General features: G+C 43.0%; 1 protein-coding gene across 1 annotated transcript in view; it reads right to left on the bottom strand.

Moving 5' to 3' along the window:
• Positions 1 to 2,082: 2,082 nt before the first annotated feature.
• The window catches only part of aqr (aquarius intron-binding spliceosomal factor), an 82,352-nt gene continuing 62,669 nt past the window's right edge, over positions 2,083 to 21,765 (bottom strand). Inside the window, exons 32-36 of the mRNA XM_080750745.1 lie at positions 18,805 to 18,975; positions 12,633 to 12,718; positions 5,923 to 6,097; positions 3,670 to 3,777; positions 2,083 to 2,751 (exon numbers count right to left, since the gene is read on the bottom strand). Coding sequence (XP_080606871.1) covers positions 2,419 to 2,751; positions 3,670 to 3,777; positions 5,923 to 6,097; positions 12,633 to 12,718; positions 18,805 to 18,975 — 873 coding nt within the window. The 3' untranslated portion in view covers positions 2,083 to 2,418. The remainder of the gene's footprint in view (positions 2,752 to 3,669; positions 3,778 to 5,922; positions 6,098 to 12,632; positions 12,719 to 18,804; positions 18,976 to 21,765) is intronic.

The following is a 21,765-nucleotide window of genomic DNA, read 5'->3' as shown; positions in this document are numbered from 1 at the left end:
ATAGTTAGGAAATGCTTTGTAAAGTAGCAATGAACCTAATGAATACCTGTCGCGTGAGTATAAAAGACATGTTCACCTTCAGCAACGGAAAGCTGTGGAGAAAGCGAGAGCCTGTTCTCCTCCCTGACCGTGGATGCTGCTTCCAGTCTCAAGTCCCTGCTTGGGGCTCCAAGGGATCGTCTGGGTGCACAGTGGCCACTTCCCACCACTTAGTCCTAATTTACTACAAGGTACCACAGGGAACTGAATGCCCAACAGTCAAGCTTGCACTAAACAGATATGTAGTAATTAGCAGCCTGAAGTTGGGGGAGGATATTACACAATGTGGACATTCATGTGACTGCAGTTGTTGCCAGGGATTTTCTGCACAGTTTTTGTAGCCACCGAACAATAGGCTATGTAGTTTTATGTATGTCATAAAGTGTTGTTGGTCCTTCTCATAATTATGGATTGCATTATATATATATATATATATATATATATATATATATATATATTATTTTTTACACACACACACACACACACACACACACACACACACACACACACACACACACACACACACACACACACACACACACACACACACACACACACACACACACACACACACACACACACACACACACACACACACACACACACACACACACACACCCCTACACCTTTTGTTAATAAATACTTGGGTATTGTCTTGATAAAGGCCAGCAGACAAAAATATTGACTTTGAATACAGGTGCAATCACCACATTGCGCTTTCACTGGGGCTAGTATTGAAGTAGATTAACACATTGTAAATTACACTTAAGGCTTTAAATAAGTTAAATAACAGAAGTACCGAAGTGGTACTTGTGGAAAGGCCACAGGGTTACCAAAATCAGTAGAGTTCATTGTGCAATATACCTATTAGATTATGAGACAGTTTGTGTGTAAATTTTACATTTTGGCCAAAGGCTACAGTTTACAGTTTAGGCATTTATTTAGGCATTTAGCAGATGTTTTTAATCCAAAGCGATTTACAATAAGCAGGTAATAAATCACTAGAATAAGCAAGATACTATGTCAGTACATTAACAACAATATAACAAATGCATAGGAATATCAATCTAGAAAAAAAGAAAAGGCTAGAGCTAGAGGAAAGGTAAGGGGGTTTCTCATCTCAAATGACTTGACTAGGGTTCATCCTTTGGAGAGGATGAATTTGCTCAGCAAGTTTCATGGCAATCCATTCCTAATAAATTAAGTGGAAATTGTAGCTTTATGGCAGCATAAGAGGAAAGGCATTGGGGTCATCATACAGTAACTGTTAGGGTTCATCCTCCAGGGAGCATGAATGTGTTCAACAAGTTTCATAATTCTCCACCCATTAACATTTTGATGCACCGTGTGCGCAAGTGGAAATATTGGCCTACGGGTGCTGCCTGAGTTCAGGCCATGGGGTCAACAAAGTCAGTAGGCCCCATCCCTCAAGTTGCACTGCAAATTCAATGGCAATCCAGACAGTTTTAAAGATCTTGTTTTGGATCAAGTGCCCAATCGCTAGGGCAGAGGAAAACATATTATTCGAATAGCTGCAAGTTCATCTTAATGAATCTACAATACAGTACTCACATGATCCTCAGCACCAACGTTTAAGTCAATGTGAGGACTGTTAAACATGCAGCGGCTGGAGAGGCTGTGCAACTGACCTCTCTACTCAGACAGTAGGGGTTGGGGTATTGTAGTGTGGACAAGTCAGCCTGAGGTATGAGGCAACGGCAAGCTAACATGTGGTGCATGGTAATGACTAGAGTCTGTCTGCCTGCAGGCGGTGGCCTCATCTGTCTTCTCCACAGTTAAGTAGGACCTATATGCAAGTCATGAATGGAAAAGGGACTGAGTGGCTGTACAATGCAGGTTGAAATCCATTCTGCATGCATGGTGGCTGGGTTACAGACCTACAAATGCTGCATAGCAGCAGCTTGTCTGCCAATCATATTGTCAAATTCCAGATACACTTGAAAACGGAAAGGGGGGTTGGAGTACTTAATATCATGGCGGGGATTTCACCCAGCTTGAACATGATGAACCAATATATACAGTATTAAATTGTGTGTACTGAGAGAATAATGTCTTCCAACTCATTCATGTGTGTAAAGTAAAATAAATATCTCAGACTACAGATTCAATTGAGCATTTAATAAAAAAGTACTATTGGTTACAAAAGGTCTTTCACAAAAATCAAATATTATCACTGTTCTCCAGATTTTCCCTGTGTGAATTCTTTGTGGCTCCAGTAGAAAACAAATCTAAAACAGGATTATTGACTCTACAGTCATGGGCGCTCTCTCTCTCTCTCTCTCTCTCTGTGTAACGGACAGTTTCAGGCACAAGAGCCTCCAAAAGCTGACACTCTTCAGGAGGCAGAGATGGGACACTCTATGGTTCCTGCTCATCTGCGCTGTCCTCCCCATCGCTGTCGCTGTCTCTGCCGGGGTGTTCTGGCATCTTAGCGTGCTCCTCCGTCTCCTCCAGGGGCTCCGCCTTCTCTGCTGTATCCTCCGCGGGGGTTTGCTCCATCTCCTCCTGGGGTGCCGGCTTCACTGTCGTGGCCTCCTCTGGGGTTTGCGCCACCTCTGCCTCCAAGCTCTTAGCCGTGCCTTCTTGGGTCTCCTGCTCCATGGGGGTGTCCTGGTCAGGTTCGGAGATGGTTGTCACCTCCTTTACAATGGTCTTGGTTTGTTGCGGGGGTGGAGCAAGCTGCTGCTGTTGCTGTAGGGGAATGGGAGGGGATAAAGATGATTCAACCTTTACATTTATTTATTATTATTATTATTATTATTGATAGTATACAGTAGACTGACTGCCTGAGAGTGGATCGGGATTTGAATCCGCCTGTCCAGGCCAACCTTTACTTACTATATTATATATACAATTTTTTCTGGACTATAAGGCGCACCTGACTATAAGGCGCACTGTCAATGAATGGTCTATTTTCAAACTGTTTTCATATATAAGGCGCACCTGACTATAAGGCGCACATAATAGACGCTACCATTGCGTTATGCATCCAACAGATGGAGCTGTGCTAAAGGGAATGTGAATGTCAATGAATGATCCATATATAAGGCGCACTGGACTATAAGCCGCACAGTCGTTTTTTGAGAAAATTAAAGGCTTTTAAGTGCGCCTTATAGTCCGGAAAATACGGTATATATTTTTCAGCTTATTCTACATTTGTTTATTTCCATTGGAGAACATTCTATATCGAAGCCAATGCAGTTGAGATTACATCATTATCAAAACACTAGTTCAAATCTATTGTCAAAACATGGCATCTAGTTTGGTGCGTCTCTTTGAATGGGAAGGTTAAAAGCAGCAGGGGATGAGTTCAAACTCATTTGAGCTGCTGCATATGTTGTGACCTGTAAAGTCTCCACATTCAGAACTAGAACAGTGCTCTAACACATGACCTATTTCTAGCGCAGCATTAAAGTTTAAAGAAAAAAAAAAGCAACTAGGGAGAAAGACTTTAAGAGCTGCACCTTGGCAAACTGTCAGACGACTTGGCATGATTTGCAGCGATATGCGTCTTTTAGTGTTTTATAAATGTATAATTAATACAATGTTTACGTTGTGGCTCTAAAGAAGGCTAGCTATCTATATCTATTTGAAGCCTTTTTTTTTTACCTGTCTGTACTGCTGGCTCTGGATCATGCGCATGTACATATTGTACACCAAGTTGGCCATCTCAGGCATGTTCTTTATGACCTGGTTGGGCTGATTAGAAGCTTCTCTCTGCAAAGAGGAACAAGAGGAAGAAGAGTTCAAGTGAGAGATGGTTTAAGTTTGTACCCAGAAGCCGATCTGAGTGAGGGATGCTGCGGGCCTGTATCTACCTTGTTAGCACAAATTCTCAAATGTATTACATCATTAACTATTGATCTGCGGGACAATGTACAGGGAAATAATGCTGAACTCGCTCACCAGACCAGACACCTTGTTAAATAAAAACATCTCCTGTTGGCTGTCTCCGAAGATCAATGGTCACGCTACATCAAAAGCAGTGGTTTCAGTTGTATGGTTTGATGAATTAGTATGCAGGGGGAGAGGCCGCAGAAGACACATTGAGGAGGGAGGGGAGGAGTACAGTATTCATTCAACTGGACCGTTGCATCCTAAATAGCGAGGTAATAGGTTGAAATCACAGCGGCCTGTTGGGCAGCAAGTGGATCTGAGCACAATGAGGGCTGCAGCGTTGTAAAACTAAACCGTCTGTGCTTTTATTGCTGTAAAACTATCACAGGCAGAGAGCCTTAAAGTGCTTCCCCAAACCCCATTTTGCAGTAATAGATGTTTTACAGTCTGTCCAGTGCAGTTATCAGCTGCTGTAAATGTATAAAGCTGCATGCAGAGCTGCAACCGGTTCCACGTCCACACTGTTAAACAATTTATAATAGCTATGCTCGAGGCTAATGGGAGAAAAAAAGGCTGACTTAAAAAGTGCATTAGGGCACAGGCAACAGGAGGAGTAGAGGGGCTCCACATAGGCTTGGCCCAGCATAGGGGGCATGTGTGCGCCCAAAATGAGCGGTCCCTCTCAGAAGCAAGTGCTGCAGTGTTAAGTGCACTTTTAACCAAACCGATTCGGCCGCGAATCGGCGGCAGAAGACGGCGGAAAGCGTCTGTTGCTGACAGGGAGCTCATCGGCAGGTTTTCGGCAGGGGGTCGGGAACGTTATCGACGGAAAACTGGACTTGCTGGAATCAGTTTTGTAGAGTCGCCCCTGGCCGTCGGTAGGATTGAGGAAGTTGTAGAATGGACCATTAGTTTGCTACAGCTGCAAAACCAAGCCAAAATAAGCCAGAGACATTTTCCTGTCGCATATTTTTACTAAATACCATATTCTCAACTCTCAATTCCTATTCCAATCTGATCCAAAGCAAAGCTAGTAGTAGGCTAGTAATAGTGCTGCTGCTGAAGCAGCCCGTGTTTTTCTTTCTTTTTTTTTCTCTGCACGGAGAACACGGTGTGCCTCCGGTGCCAGATTCTGTGAGTGAAATAAGCGACCAGGTCTATGAAAGTAAGCCCAAAAGCAGCGACCAGTTTCACCTATTGACCTCCATTACATTAGTTATTTTATAAAATAATGTTGAAAGCAAGGCCAAATAAGCAACTACACTTCAGAAACAAGCCCAAACAAAAGCAACACACAACTAGCAACATTATAGGAAAACAGGATCAACGTTGCTTATAACGAGCAGACCTGGCACCACTGCCATACAGTAACTACAGTCGGTGTTGTCTGAAAAAATAAATAAGTGCTTAGTTTTTTGCAGTTCTTTGCAGTCTGTGTACAGTCAGCTGTTTGGTGTGGAGACACCTTTAGAGGAAGTGTGGTTGGGAGGGGTGTTTTCACTCCAGTCAGTGAAACGCACAATGACCAGACAGTGGCCGTCTCGCTCTGGCGGGATTTCGGGGGAGCAGCACAGAACTTCTGACCTTTGGGTGTTAATTATAGCCAGGGCCTGTAGTTCCCCTGGCTAGCAGACGGCCCCAGCAGAATGCTGTTAACAGACTGGAGGCGCTAAAGCCACAGTAAGACTTGTGTGACCCGCGGCTAAGAAGAGGAATGAAGATTCCATTCAGAATATAGAGGCAGGATTAGACAGGGAAATGGGGGGAGCTAGGGTGGAGAATAGCATTGCAGTATAGGGAAAATGGCATTTGGGTATATGCAAAAGCATCCACTTTCAACCTGGAGTCCCCATTTTGGTGATGTCATTATAAACATATAAACATATAAAATGTTCAGAAATCGCAACGCGCCATGAGCGTGTAGCTATTTTTGCGCAACAAGTATTTGGGGATTAAGTGGTAAAAAGACTAGGAAATAAGGGAGCTCTGGGAAGACTCTCTGCACGTGCGTGCATCTCCACTCACAGGCTGTTCCTGGTTGAAGTATTCGTGTGGTCTGATGTGCAGCTGCAGAGGTCTGGCGGTGAGCTGGTTGAAGGCGGGGGTGAGCTCAAAGCAGTTCTGGAACAGAGACACTCGGGCAAAGATGTACAGACCTAGCCTGGACCTGGACATGGCTACCACCAGACGCCTCACATCCCTGGGAAGAGACGAGAAGAGAGATTGAAAATAAATAACTGGGGGTGGAAAGTAACAGATCAGAAAAGAGGAATTAAAAAAAAAAAGATTTTGAGTGCAAAGGTGGGGAAACTTTAACTGAAAGGATCAGATAGGAAGGGGTGTGAAACATATTGGAGTTAAAATGAAATAAACAGTGTAGGAGGTAGAGGTTTAGAGAGGGATAAGCTAGCTACAGTTGAGGGTGGAGATAAAAAAAGGAACAGAGGGTGGGGGGAATAAGAGAGAGGGTAGATATATGTTGGCCCACTCTCCCATCCACTAGGTTTAAGGGATAAGCGAATTGAGGGGTCGATTCGACAGTCTGCAATAGGCGAAGTGTTTAATGAAAGATCGTTTACAGGTTGCTCTTGTGACAGTGAAACGCCACAGCGGCCTACATGCCACATTTAAGCTGCCTGCGCGCACGCGCACGCACGCACACACGCACGCACACACGCGCACGCACACACACACACACACACACAGTTAAGCGCTGACATGTATTCTAATTTTAACTCTGTTAGAGGACCCTACTAAGATAAGTAGCTACAGGGTGTTGAAAGAAAAACAGATTCCACCTCAGGCAACAGCAGCAACAGTATAACACTAAATACTGTACTCCGCCAGCACAGACATGTTGCCGTCAGATGGAAACCTTGTGTTACTTTTCAAGCAATGGGGAAAAAAGTACCTGTGTTTCAATGGGTCCAATGTAACTATTAGTCAAATACTTTTGTTCATAATTTAATTGGTTAAATATTTACAAGACAGACAGAGTCCTATTTTGGGCATGCCACTATAGGACAAAATGTATAAAAAGAAAAAAAAGAAATAGGTACTGTAGCTGATCTACAAACTCATAATGCATTGATCGCTTGCAATATCTAAGTTTGTAAATTTTTGCTCATCCCAATGAAGAGATCCACACTGTTTTAATGGCAACTTCTTAGGTTTTCATCAGGCAAATTCATCATTTGCCTGTACAAATTCATCATTTGCCTGATGAAGACTTAAAAACGAAACGTTGCGCCATTAAATAAAAAGTATGTTTTTGGAGCATGAAAGCAGTGTGCGGATGTGTTTATATCTTCATTGATTCTCGCCTTGATGCCTTGATGTCCAGCACCTGGCCTAAATACAGGCACAAGATGTGCAATTGTGCACATAATCTTCTCTGTGAAAAGTATAAAATGGGGTATTAAATCATGAAGAAAATAAAAGATTAAATATGTAAATACAAGGTTTCTGCCTGACAGCGACAATATGATATATAGAGAGAAGGAGAAATGCCCAATGTAAAGTGCATTGACACAAGTCATGTTTTATGTTTTGAGACATAAAACAGAGACATCTACTCAAGAAAAAAGGAGGCGAGTTGTACACTTGAACCTGCTCTGCAACATAATGTCACGTATTTGCAACATATTGCCATTGTGGAGAAGTGCACACTTTATCTGGCCAATAAATCAATGAGACAAAAACAGCTTGGTTGATGCAGAGCTTTTCTCTCGAGCGTGAAAAAGTGGCAGAGGCTATGAGGAGAAAAGGATGTGACTTTGGCTTTCTCACAGCGACAGCGGCCACGGTGAGATTTAAACTAATCTTTGGTTTTCATGTAGAATAATTTGGCTCTCAAATTGTGTCTTCCACGGCCGCCATGTGTTCATGAATGCATATGATGAGCGTACACATACTCACTCACACACTTAACGCAGCCAAAAATGCAGAATGCAGAGAGGACATGAGCAGAGCATGAGATTAAGAAGATTAATCTGTGCAATATGTACAGTGTGTGGATGAATTGTGTGTGTGTGTGTGTGTGTGTGTGTGTGTGTGTGTGTGGGGGGGGGGGGGTTACGGAAAAGAATGTGCAGGATTTAAGAGTCAGTTAATGTGTGCAGGCAATAGCATCAATGTGTGAGTAAATCGTCATTGTCGGGTGGAAACCTTGTATGCCCAAAACCGTTCGTTTTGCGTTTATCATTTTAAAAATCACACCCGTGTGAAGTGGAGCTGTGTGTGTGTGTGTGTGTGTGTGTGTGTGTGTGTGTGTGTGTGTGTGTGTGTGTGTGTGTGTGTGTGTGTAGATCATGTGTACCGATTTTTGTGACATTTGAAGAAAATATGTAGGAAAAGGAGCAAAAAGTGTGTTTTGGAGATAATTCAAGATGGCGGAAAATCTATCATGGCGCAAATGGGCGTGGCCTATATGGGGAGATGCGTCATGACCCAAGGAATCCAGGGAAAAAATATTTTTAATTTTCCGACCTACGGTTCAAGAGTTACAGGCCAAAACGTAAAGTGGGGTGTTATGGCGCCACCATGCGGCCAAATGACACAATTATTTTTTATTTAATCCTTGAAATCATTATGAACCTCCTCTCCAAGTCTTGAAACTCTAGCCCATATGGTTTGCGAGAGACAAATAATTGAATGTGAGTTTTTGCAATTCCCATTATAAGTCAATGGGGAAAATTAATTCACTAATAAATTAATATCAATTAAACTATAGAACCTTTCTCTTAGAAAAGTAATAGCCCACGATTCCCGAGTAAGCCGGTCGATTTGACATATGGCGCGAGTGTGTGGTGGCAAAACTGTGGGACTAGTGGCGTGCCGAAGTTTAGGAAGTTCAGGCTACATACAGACACACAGACAGACACACACAGACACACAGACCCACACAGCCACGTATAGGGAGCCTGTGCTTCACACAGCTCCAAAAATGATTTAAACTAGTGAAAACAGCCGATCTACAAGCACACAACGCCTCGCACCGCGAGGCGTTGTGTGCTTGTAGATCTGCTGTTTTCACTACTTTTCTGCGACGGCCTTGTACGATGAAGCAGGGATTTGCTTTGCGAAAGAACGTACAAATTTGAAACTTGGAGATACAAGGTTTCTGCCCGACAACGACGAAATACTGCATTGTGAATCTCAAGCTGAAGAGAAAAGCACGGCACATACATGGGCCTCTAAAGTACATCAACATTCAACACTGCCACAGAGACAAACCGCAGCAGTGGACAACCAATGAGCACGAAGCTTGAGACGAGCCAAACCAATCACAAAGCACAGTAGCCTGGGGACAACGCTTGGTGGTTTAGTGACTCCCACCTGGGTTGTTCCATGACACGACAGGGCAAAGTGGACACATACCCTGTGTGTGTGTGTGTGTGTGTGTGTGTGTGTGTGTGTGTGTGTGTGTGTGTGTGTGTGTGTGTGTGTGTGTGTGTGTATGTGTGTGTGTGTGTGAGAGAGAGAGAGAGAAAGAGACAGAATGAGTGAACCCACATGTGAGTGCATGTACATGTCAGAGGATGTTGGAATCTTTGTACATCTGTGTGTGTGTGTGGGGGGGGGGGGGTTCTGTCTCCACGTGGAGCAGCAGTAATGCTTCTCCTGTCAGATCCAGGGTCAGCTACATCCCCTGTGGTTGTCACGGCAGCAGGTTGCCATGGGAAGGGGGGTGAACGGGTGTGAGGTGGGTATGCCAGAGTGATCCCAGGCAGCAGGGGGTAAAATCCAAGCGACAGCAAAGAACTTCCCATGAATCACTGCTCTTAACCAGCCATTCACTCAACCAACCATTCAGAAGCGTCAGGAACACAAGACATGAATGAATGTCTAAGATGTGATTAATTTGTAATGTCTACTGGTATGTCATATTTATTGATAAGATATCTCATACTCAAAAACACAACAATTTGTTATGATGAAGAAATTTTATAATCACCAATGACAACTATGGATGGGACAATAAGCGATATTATCGTTTATTGTGATAAAAAACACTCACGGTAATCGTATTGTGGAGATTTAATTTATCGTGATATCGTCCTCCGTCATGCACTGGGATCAATTCACCTTTTCACCTCATTTGCCTAGCTGCATATCCGGTACCACTTAAACCCTCTATAATTGGTAAAAGGTACTTATACTGTAATATACGTACTTGATACAGTCTTTTTTCACTCTATTAAATGTCTTTGCCAAAAAATAGCCGTTCTACAAGCTCACAACTCATCGCAAACGTGACACGTTGTGAGCTTGTAGATCTGCTATTTTTTGGCAAATGTTCTGCCCCAGGATAATGGCTTTTGATTATCGTGATAATATCTTAAATCGCGATTTCTTTTGTTAAAATAATCGTGATATGAAATGTTCATATTGTCCCATCCCTAATGACAACTACTTTCTTGGTGCAAGCAGGGGGAGGCAGTGGATAACTGTGGTGTTAGCATTCATTATGGTAGGAGTCCTTCCTAAACCCATCCCTCCTAGTGTGTGGGCAGAGAATAAAATGACAACATTAAATGAAAGATAGCAGAAAGGAAAGCAGGCTGGGTTACCGCCAATAAGATGTACTACCACTCTCAATGGCCATAGTGCACTTCTCACAGGCAATGCCATCAATTTCCTGGCTTTATCTGTGAGATGAGGTCAGGGATAAAATAAATAAATAAACAAAATTGAGTCTTCAATGTTTTCTCTGGCGGCTTTTATCTACACCCTTCGCTATCAGGGAAATAGGTGCGCGTATGCCAGCAAAAAAAAAAAGAAAAAAGAAAAAAGAAGAGAAGAATGACTTACTGCTATTTGCTACCTACACGATGTCGTGCACTTCAAATAGCAGATCTACAACTTGATATTGTGTAACGCTGCGACACATTGTAAGCGTGTAGACTGTAGATCATCTATTTTCAGTGTGCAACGCGGCGTGTTGCACAAATCAGGCATTAGGCTCCATTTGCAGACTGTCCAATGTGAGGCCAGGTGAGTGTGTTGGCGGTTTGGGTTGATGGAGGCCATCTATAAAGGAGATTCTTTGCCATGACATTCAAGAGTATTAAAAACTCATCAGCAATACCCTAAAAATGAAAGGCGTTTTGACAGGTATAGTCAAAACGAGTAAGACATCCTGTGTCCCAGACATCCTGCGACCTCACCCTAAAGGGCAAGTGATGTGGACATCAGGGATGTGGACATCAAGGATCTCCATATATGGGCATAAAAGGGATTTGTTCCCCTGGCATCACAGGGATCTCCATATCTCCATATATGGGCATAAAAGGGATTTGTTCCCCCTGGCATCACAGGGATCTCTCTAACAGGGCATTATATTGATGACATCAGGGAACTCCATATTTGGAGCATAAAAGGGATTTGTTTCCCTGGCATCACAGGAATCTCCATATCTCCATATATGGGCATAAAAGGGTTTGTTCCCCCTGGCATCACAGGGATCTCTCTAACAGGGCATAATTAATATTGATGTTTTCTTTGCCGGCTTTTATCTAGACCCTTCGCTATCAGGGAAATAGGTGCGCGTAAACTGCACTTAACACTCTCACTGACCCTAACCCTCTCACTTTTTGGTGTAATTGAGGTCAGGAAACCAACAAAGAAATACATTTATAATAATAATATAATAAAAATAAAAAATAAAATATATATGTTACAGTCAGTTTGGGTAACTCAGTGAGAACGGGGTAAGAGCACTCGTTTTGTTCACCACACACCCCCACCACCACCTGGATCAATTCACTTTGATAGTCTCTTATCAGCACACCTGTGTAATTCTGCGTAGTCACCATGAGATGGCGACAACAACCATTCACTTGTGTAGTGGCTGACGTCACTCGTTTGCGACCACTCTTTCTCTGTATATCTACTAGCCTAGCTCAGATGTGTTTAGCCATTAGCTTACTATGCTTAACTCTAGACCTAACCCTAACCTCAGTAAAACTATGCCTAACCCTAACCCCAACCTCCGTGGGGTGAGGCGCTATCATTCCTGCCGACGCTACGTTGTCGTTGTCGTGGATCAAAGCGACCGCTTGTTCTGCCCCGCGCAGCACGACAAGCGCTCCTGTTCTCGATCTCACTGATTCTGACATATACAGTATATTATATTATATATATATATATATATATATATATATATATAGTTATGTCATGAGACCTTTAAGAAGAGAGGCAAGGAAGGAAAGTAGTTTGAAAAGAACGAGAACAATGGGACACAGGATGAAAAGTCATCAAACCTACAGTACCATTGCACAGTGGTGAATCAAGATGTCACTTAAAGCCTGCAAGAGACCGCTCTTGCCACTTGCCTTTGATCAGCCTTTGTTCGTTATTCTCACCCCAATCCCACCAGCACAATGGCTTCTCTTAACCCTGACACACCAAAAAATACGGGTACTTCCCAAAGACACGTTCTGTTCTCTGCCGCAGTCCCAAAAGCTGCATTTATCCCCCCGTCTGTGAAATTAAGCAAAGAGCTTAAGAGCGATAACTAGAACTTTTTTGTGTGTGCCAACGTTGTGTGCTAAAAAAAGAAAACAAGAAAAATAAATCCCTTGAGAATTGTCTCTATAAATAAAGTAATCTAGGGAGTGTCCTTTTTCCAATGGTTTTATTCTTTTGAGAGTATATTTCTGTAGAGTAGTTCCTTCCTGTGAAGTGTGTGTATTTTGGGACAATGTGTTTGGGGAAATGTGTTTACTTCTTACCTCAGGTGTCCCACTGCTTTTGTGCGGACCAGTGAGAGGATGATGTAGTCATTCTGCTGACCCTGGAACCTGTCCACTGTTGTCACCTAAGCAGACACACAGACATGATGACAATAAGCAAGCATGCACATAACGCACATCAAGAAACTGCTGCTGAGCAATGCTAGACAGAATTACTGAGTAATCGGGCACATGCATTTTTGTGTGTGGTGGCACGTGGGTGGGTGGGGATTTGGCAGAGTATTTAAGAGTGCAAGTCAGAGAGCTTTCCATCCCAAATTCTGAGAAAACGCTGTTTTTTTGTTTTGTTTTTCATACCGCAAGGATGAACGGCTCTGGTGGATGAGTTTTTGTTGGTATTGCCGTTATCGCTCTGGGCCATATGTATATCTGGGCAGCTTTAAAGCGGCTTAGGGGGTATTTTTCCACCGCTCATAGCTTACCTGAGGCCCCAGGACTTAGGGGCCACAGCACCTGGGGCCGCACTGCCTCTCTGGGATCAGAGACTATTTCAGTGTGATGGAAGAATTGCATTAAACGCAGCTAGCTATTTTTCCCCTCAGTGCAAAAGTAAAGTCATGTCAGCCCATTTGCTTTCATTCCCTGGTAATCCTCTGTCCTCTTGAGAAGAGTGCTTATTCCACAGCCCGCTTCTGATGAGGAAAAGATCTGTGTTGAGAGTGAGAGTCTTGCATAATAACTGCCGACGTAGGGCTCGTGTGCTTGCGATTAGCTGGAATGCCCAAGAAGCCAATAAGCCACGTAAAAATGGAAAATGCAACAGCTTCTGTATGCTAGTTTTTTCTGTGTGTGGCATTCATATCACCATAAAATTATAGGCCATGAGCAGTATGTACTGTACTGTACATTAAGTGACTGGCTGCATGTGTGTACTAAGGTCTCAGGGGTACTCAATGTCCCAACATATCTTTGCTAACAAATACACATTGAAAGAGATGAAAAGTGATAGCCCCCTTCTCTCCAGTGAATATAGCCTTGACAAGCCATCAATCAATGCAGTGGTACACATAAATTAATGTGTATATTCACAGTATAGGGTATTGGCCATATGAAGGACATCTGGAGAAGTCCTCTGCTCTCCTCCACCAGTCCATACTGGATCAATAGGACAGCAGCTGGTATCATGAGGCCACTCCGCCCCAGGACCACAGCAACTAGCCCACCAACCAACAGCTTTAAATAAATCATCCCACTGATCAAATGCAACATTCAGCAACTCTGGGACCGCTTGCCAAACCCCTTGAAGCCCCCTTAGGGGCAATAGGAAGGGTGTGCATGCGACGGTGTCTGCATGGGTAGCGCCATAGACGGGGTTGAAACAAGGAAGTGGACCGATATTTATTTACGTCTCCCTGTTGCTACGTAGAACAGGTGCAGCACCAGAGGCAACAATATGGCAGTTTGTACAATAGCGTGAGGAGGCATTGACTTCTGTCTGTTCTAGTCAAACAGCCACCGAACCCAAGGCTGGGAGGAACACCCACCAAGTTCACCATGTGGCCTCGAATTACCCCAAGAGAAGAGAATGCGCGCGCACACGCACACACACACACACACACACACACACACACACACACACACACACACACACACACACACACACACACACACACACACACACACACACACACACACACACACACACACACACACACACACACACACACACACACACACACACACACACACACACACACACACACACCCACCCACTGGCAGACTGATACAGACACACACACACCAACAATCCAAAGACTGAAGGGGCTAAATATGCCACATGGTTTCAGCCAAAACAACTCTTTCCATTAGACTGTTGTATGGAAGACAGTTATTCTTGGCCCACGGAGAGAGGAGAGACAATGACACGGAGGGAGGGAGAGAGAGAGAACAAGAATGAGGCCCAGATAGAGCATCTCCCTTGGGAGTAGCATTTTGCATGCTGTTTAGTTATTTATATGAAATCTTCCAGGGAGTGAATTGCAGAGGTCATGTCATTGTGGCAGGCACATGTCTGTACTTACAAATACATGCACGGCACGCACACACAGACAGAAAGTCACGTATACTCACACAAGCATGCAGATACGTGCACACTGCACACACACACACACACACACACACACACACACACACACACACACGTTCCTAATAGAAGTCATTTGACTGCGGGGAGAGAGGACTCATTTCATTTCACCTTCCTACCCTCTTCCTGCTCATTGTCACAACCACAATGACACAGTGTCTCAGCAGATGCCCTCATAGTTGGAAATGCGGTTGAAAAATTAATCGGTCTCATTCCTCCTCCTCTCTCGTTCACTCCCTCCGACCCCACTATGACTTATTCATGCACATTATGCCGCAAGGAGGCGCAGAAGTCATAGATTGTAGATCGTTCCATTTTTCACGAGGAACTCCTCGAGGGCAGAATGCCGTGGCAGTCTTAACGCCTAGTGGCTCTCTTCGTACCCCACCGCTGGCTGTCTTCCTCGTCTACAATAAGGCGTGCCAAGATATGTGCCTCATCTGTGTGTACTGTCTGGTTGCAAGTCTGCCCATTATTCCCATCACTAAATTATGTATGAACTATGAACTGATTCAACTTTGTCACATTTTGTCACACAACCAATTTCAGAACAGTCAATGTAATCTATCTTGTGCATGTGATTCTCCATTGAATAACCTCTTAAAACTGTAATGACAACAACAGAGTGGAAACTAGAAACAGGGTTGTGGATCTGCAACCACAGCAAAACAACAAAAAAACAACAAAAACAAAACAAGGAGCATTAAAAATGCATTAAGTAATATAAACAGTGAGCAAATTATCTCCCTGTGTGCTTGTGAAAGCAAATCGTGGTTTTGAATTCCTTTCTAATTCTCTTCTTAGTGTTTGAGTGGATACGTATGGGACTGTGACCGGTGCCAATGGGCCTTCCTTTCTCTATGCGAGTAATTACAGCTGTCATGGATAGGGATGGGTGGGACAATATTTCGTTATTGCTTATCGTAAAAAACAAAACAAACAACAAAAAAACTCACAAAAATCGTATCATGGAGTTTAAAATGTATCGTGAAACTATCCTCCGTCATGCACTGAGATAAATTCACCTTTTATTTGCCAAGCTGCATATCTGGTACCGTTTAAACCCTCTATAATTGTTGAAACAGACCTGGAAATAACGTCTTTTTTTCACCATCTGTATCTACCAAATCTCTTTGCCAAAAAATAGCCGATCTACAAGCTCACAACGTGATATACTATTTTCTGGCAAATGTTCCACCCCAGGATAATGGATGTTGGGGATATTTTGGTTATTGCCATAATATCGTAAATCGCAATTTCTTTGGTCACAATAATCGTGAGAGGAAATGTTCATATCGTCCCATCCCTCGTCATGGAGGAGTGGGCCGGCTGCTGACATTCGCCTTGCTTGTGGCCGTTGTGAAGCGCCGTGAAGATGCACATTGCGAACCAAGCGCCAGACATCATGACCTTTCAAGCTGCTCAGCATTCCTTCTCCCCTCTATCTTTCATCCATACTTGTCCAATACAAAACAATCTACAGAACCGTCTAGCAGCCTCTGCCACCCCCATTAGTCTCAGCACTGGACACGTCTAATGAGTGAAAGACGAAGAGATCAAAGCTAGGGAGGAGAGTGAGGGAGAGCATAGAGAAATATTTGAGAAATTCAGGGAAAACAAGAGCAGGCAGTCTAATAGTTTAACAATGACCATGAATTATTTCAAGTTTGACAAGACTTCTTATTCTCAGAAAAGCAAGTACTGTTATCTCCATTTCCTCATAAGTATGCAAATGTGTTCATGGGGAAGTTTGGGAGGGGTTTGTTCAGTCTATTCTTGAAGGTATGAGCAATACTTGACACAATGTCTCCAATAACAGCAGGGGAAAGGGCTGTTCCATGTTGTTACAGCATAGTGGAGAAAGCTCCTGTCAAGAACCCTGGGATGTGACAAGGCATGGCTTGGTGGTAACCTCCGGGTGATTCGACCAGGGACATGAGCTGAGGCGTAGCAGTGCTTTCAGTTCTGCTGGAGAGTTTGCAAGTGTGCATTTTGAAAAGAACAGTTGTTGTAGCAACTATTCTGCAATGGCTCAGCTTGGTGATGGCATAATGCCTTAGGAGGTCATAGTCCTCATTCCCACCAATTATCTTTAATGCCTTTTTAAAGAAGATATCTAACTGCCTACGAGTAGCTTGAGAGGCACTAATTCAGGAAAAGCAGGAGTACTCAAGATGTTCCTGACCTGGGTTTTGTTGACTTTGGCTCTGCCTTTATAGAATCAAGCTTGTTGGCCAGCTTTTGTAATGCTCCGAGATGTTCTCCAGTGTTTGCACATGTTAATCAGATGGCTGGTCCACTAGGCTTTTCTGTCGATGCATAGTTCCCAAATCCCATCTGCTCAGTGAGATTGATTTTATTTCTCCCAAAGAGACCGGGAAGAGATGGATTCCTCTTTCTGGACAGGATTACTGCCTTACATTTGCTAGGCTTGAAACCAACCTTCAAGGCATTAGCACGCTTTGAAACGTGTCCTTTCATACTGTATTATAAAATTGTCTTTACAGAGAGTGCAAGATTATTTCTAGGTGACTTTACACTCGGGTGGAGGAGGGAGAACGGACGAAAGGCAGAGAGAAAACGAGTGTGGGCGGAGAGCAACGTGGCCCGATGGAGGATCACCCAGCATTATGCTCCAGGAGAGAATGGAGCTCTGAGATTACACCTACACTAAATTTGACACACAGGTTTTCTCTCTCTCATACACACACAAGTACACACACAACAGACAATTGCACACAGTTAACTGTGTACACAAAAATAAATTCCTATATGCAATGTTTAATAACTAAAATAATTTGAATATCGTATGAAATTGTAAATCATACTCTAGTAGTGTTACACTGTTTTCCAAAATGTTTTCAGCACTTATCAGACTGGATTTAACACATTGATTAGATCCATTCCAATATGGGGCCCACACAGCTTTTCAGGGTTCCCACACATTTTTACCAATTTATTTCCAAAAAATTTCCAGAATATGAATTTCCAGGCCAAATAACAATCGTTCAGCGCATAAAATGAGTATTTTACTCCTATGTGCAATGCCCAAAGACAGACAGTGTAACAAAAATAAAGCATAATTACAATATTATTCCATTCCAAATTTCGTGCCATTTATTTTCCACACCACCTATCCTAGGGTAGCATCACGCCTGCAGCACGTTCTTTTGTCATGTCCGGTACACATTAGGCTGCAATCACGCAGCAACTACTTGTGTTACAAATTTTGTGTAATGCTAGTCTGTAAGCTGTTTGCTGTGTACAGGATACAGTATAAGATACAGTTGATGCATCCAAGGTATGTGCTCCGCAATGTTAATTTGTCACGCTACAGTTAACCAGACAATACTCCTAGTAGTACACATTTACAAAGAAACTCCCAAATGCCTATCCCTAGTAAGTATACGTCACTGGATAGGATAGTTGACAGTAACACAAGAACCCCCGCCCCCAAGCCAGTTGAGCAGTTGGTGATTTGGAGTGCATTGTTCCTGTCAACATACAAGCTTACTGCTGTACACGCCTGTAGGTGTTACATGGTATAGGAAGAAGACCAAAGAGGAGTATGTGTGTTTGTGTGTGCACATGCACGCACATGCGTGGAGGTGGTAATTTAAGTTAAACACAAGGCAAGCCTCCTGTGAGAATTGAGAGCTGTGAACGTCTCTCTTGACAGAGTGCATGACATTAGAGGGTTGGTTGGTAAGGCTAAGAGATTGCAGATGACATCTGGAGATGTGAAGAGGCAGTGTTTGTGTGTTGTGCATATGTTAACTACACCAGCCTTTCTGCATGCTACATACTGTATGAAGTAAGAACACGTCTGGTGGGAGTTGAGATACCTTGCTGACAGAGACGGGAACAAATGTTTGACTCTCTGGAGGTGCCAAGGCTCTCTGTGTGTGGTCGGTTTTATTTAACTGTGCTAAGGGGAGTGGGGTTATGTCTGCAGGAACAGCATTAAAGATCACATGAAAATGGCCAACGATACCTGTGCATTTTTTAAATATATCAACTCAGACAGTTGCTTTGGTGTGTGGCTGTCCAGAAACAGCTTGTCCTCACCTTATTGGGCTGTCCGAAGAAGGGGTTTCCGGCACAGCGCTGGTTGATGACATCTCTGATGAGGTGCTTCTGTCCGTTGTAAGTGGTGAGGATGCTGATGCGGTCAGCAGGGTAACCCAGAAGACGCATGTACATGAACAGAGCCACAGAGTACTCTGCCTCACCCAGGTTCTACACAGGGGGACAGAGGAAGATGACAGAACATTTCAGTGGGAAATCTTACTAAAACCAGGTAGACAAAAAGCATTGACTTGAAGCATTGGCTGAGGAGGCGACCGGCTCCTCAATTCTTACCTTTTACTATATTGTATCAATAATGTAAAGGTATTCCCGACTGTTTACTGCATTCCAATCGTCTGGAAAAATGTATCGATGGCTTGAAAAAACCTTTTGAACCAGGCTGCCAAATTTAACATGGAAGCACATTTAAACTGGAGGATATGCGTGCATGTTAAACCAATTTACTTTTTGAGAGCAGTAACTACTTGATACTAACTAGTAACATGCCCAACACTGTATGTCAGTGAGAAGCACCCATCGGGAAGATGTAGCACCTCAATTCTAGTCCTCCTGTTCTGCAGCCCCGACTGACAGGCGCTACCCCAGAGCCTTGTAGCTCACTAGTGCAGCTACAAGGTTGCCCTACCCGCCCGTGTTCCCTGAACACAGCCAGTTGTGTTTGTAAAGACGTGGAAAAGCCGAATGCATTGTGGTGGAGTCCCTGTGCCTCCTCTAGTAGAGTTTATGTCATATTTAAGCAAAGCAAAGTTTACCAGTATCTGAATGCAAGTCGATCTGTACTGAAATAAACAGAATCGTATTCAAGAACAAAATTGATAGAACGCTTTGGAAAATGGTCAGCAGTTAACGTTGTAAATTGCTTGGCCTACATCTGTAACAGGGACCCTTGTCCACTGTCTCTTAAGTGTATGAGCAATGCACAGCTCAGTTTAGAGAACAACATACTACAGAGCAGACAATCACTAGAAATATACAAGTCACTCTTGACTGCACACCTCTATGGCTGCCTAATTCCTTTTGAACACCATCAGGCTCTCATTGTCTCTTCCTACCTGACACACACACACTCACTGACTGTCACTCACGGTCTGACTTCTCAGCCAGACAAAAGCCCTCTCTTATTCATGCATGAGTAGCCATCTGATTTGGGTTGGAATTAATTACCTTACACCAAGCGCAACAATAGCACTAGCTAGCTATCATTTAGGACATAATGTCCTGTCCTTGGTTCCCTGCACAAAAGCAAAGAAAAGGAGACAGTGGGGGATTTTTTAAAAAGTGTAATAGATATTAATCATCTATTAAAAAAAGGATAATCAACTTTTGGGGCGTGACAAATTGTTTGATCTTAAAAAAAAGTTTCATCATTCAGTCCTCTGGCAGAACGCTATTATGTTACCCCTATAATCCAATTTACATTTTAATTAGCGAAGTTGAATTTAATCAAAATGTAATCAGTTTGGCTCACTGCCTATTCTTTCCACTCTAAACAAAGATCTTTGTCATAGCGGCACAAAATAATTGAAAAGTAAACTGAAATGATGTTATTCATCTGAAATATAACATGATTAGACAATATGATGAAATTAGTTCCTAAGCATACACAAGCATGACAAGTAGGCTAGTTCCAGGGGAGGACAAAGCATATACTATCACAAAGCTAGAAAGGAACGCCCATAAATGTCACATCCGGTTTTAGTGTGGGGGAAAACAAACCACTTTCCCCCATACAATGTACACTATCTTTTAAATCACGTTTAGAGCCATTTTTTTGGACGATAGAAATATTGACAGCCAAGAAAAATCCATCAGAAGGACATCTGGAACTCAATTGTTCACTCGCCGTCGGAAATTTGACTTATTATTAAGATAACAAGACTATTATGAATGGCTGGCTAATGCAAGCTGCTGCAGGCTACCTCGTCACTGTGTCGCTGAAAATAGCCGAGGTATAAAATAGGGCTAAAGTGGTTTATGTATGTTTTATAATATTATAATGTATATCCGCAAAGTAACTAAAGTGTTCAAATAAATGTAGTGGAGTAAAAGTAGGTATAATATTTGGATCCGAGAAACACTCACACTTGACTCCGCCCCAAGCTATGACGCGCTGATGACAGAACACCGTGTGAATGTATAGTACAGGTACTCAAAAGTACAAATTCATGAATTATGAAGTACATTTTCTTTTTAATATAAAAATGCATTTCTGTATTGAATAAAACAAAATAAAAGTTTTAAAAACTAAATTGTGAAAATATAGCAGATGAAGTATGAAAACAACTCAACAAATGTACTTAGTCGCTGTCCAGTGTCCACCACTGGCTAGTTCAGCCCCACTGACCCATCTAGAGCCCTGGGCTACAACAGGAAATGCTTTGCCCTTCAATAGGTGGCCACGTTTGAATAACAAAAAAGGTCAAGCACATTCATTTTTCATCTTAGTTCTAATCAAATAGGATGGAAAGAAACACCACTCTAAACACACTCGTACACACACCAACCTCTTTAACTTGTTTATTTTCTTTTTAACCAAAGCCTCCTGACCCTGCAGGGTGATCTGCCCTCCAAACACGACCACAAATAATTTAAAAAAGGCCAACAGTATGCATTATTCACTCGGTTTCAATTAAGCAGAGACCGCAGCCTCTCATTTGTGCTTTTGAAATAATTCATGGGCCTTGGGTCATAGTTCTCGACCCAGCCACATCAGAGTCGAAACATCAAAACCCTAGGCAGCCTTTGTTCCTCTGCCCCTCTGTTAGCTGGCCTGGGAGATATTGAGCATAATCAATAACAATGAGGATCACCGCCACTCTGTTACTGCATACCAACAGAAATGTTCTGTCAGTGCTTGGAATGCCTCAGATTTGTGCTCTTAAGGTTAAGGTTCGCTCTGAGGGAAAAGCTGTATACTTAATTCAAATGCATGCAAATACA

This window comes from Nannobrachium achirus (genome assembly GCF_963921795.1).
Source record: "Nannobrachium achirus genome assembly, chromosome: 20".
Taxonomy (NCBI): Eukaryota; Metazoa; Chordata; class Actinopteri; order Myctophiformes; family Myctophidae; genus Nannobrachium; species Nannobrachium achirus.
The sequence above is the reverse complement of the archived record's forward strand: the minus strand, read 5'-3'. Positions and strand labels throughout refer to the sequence as shown.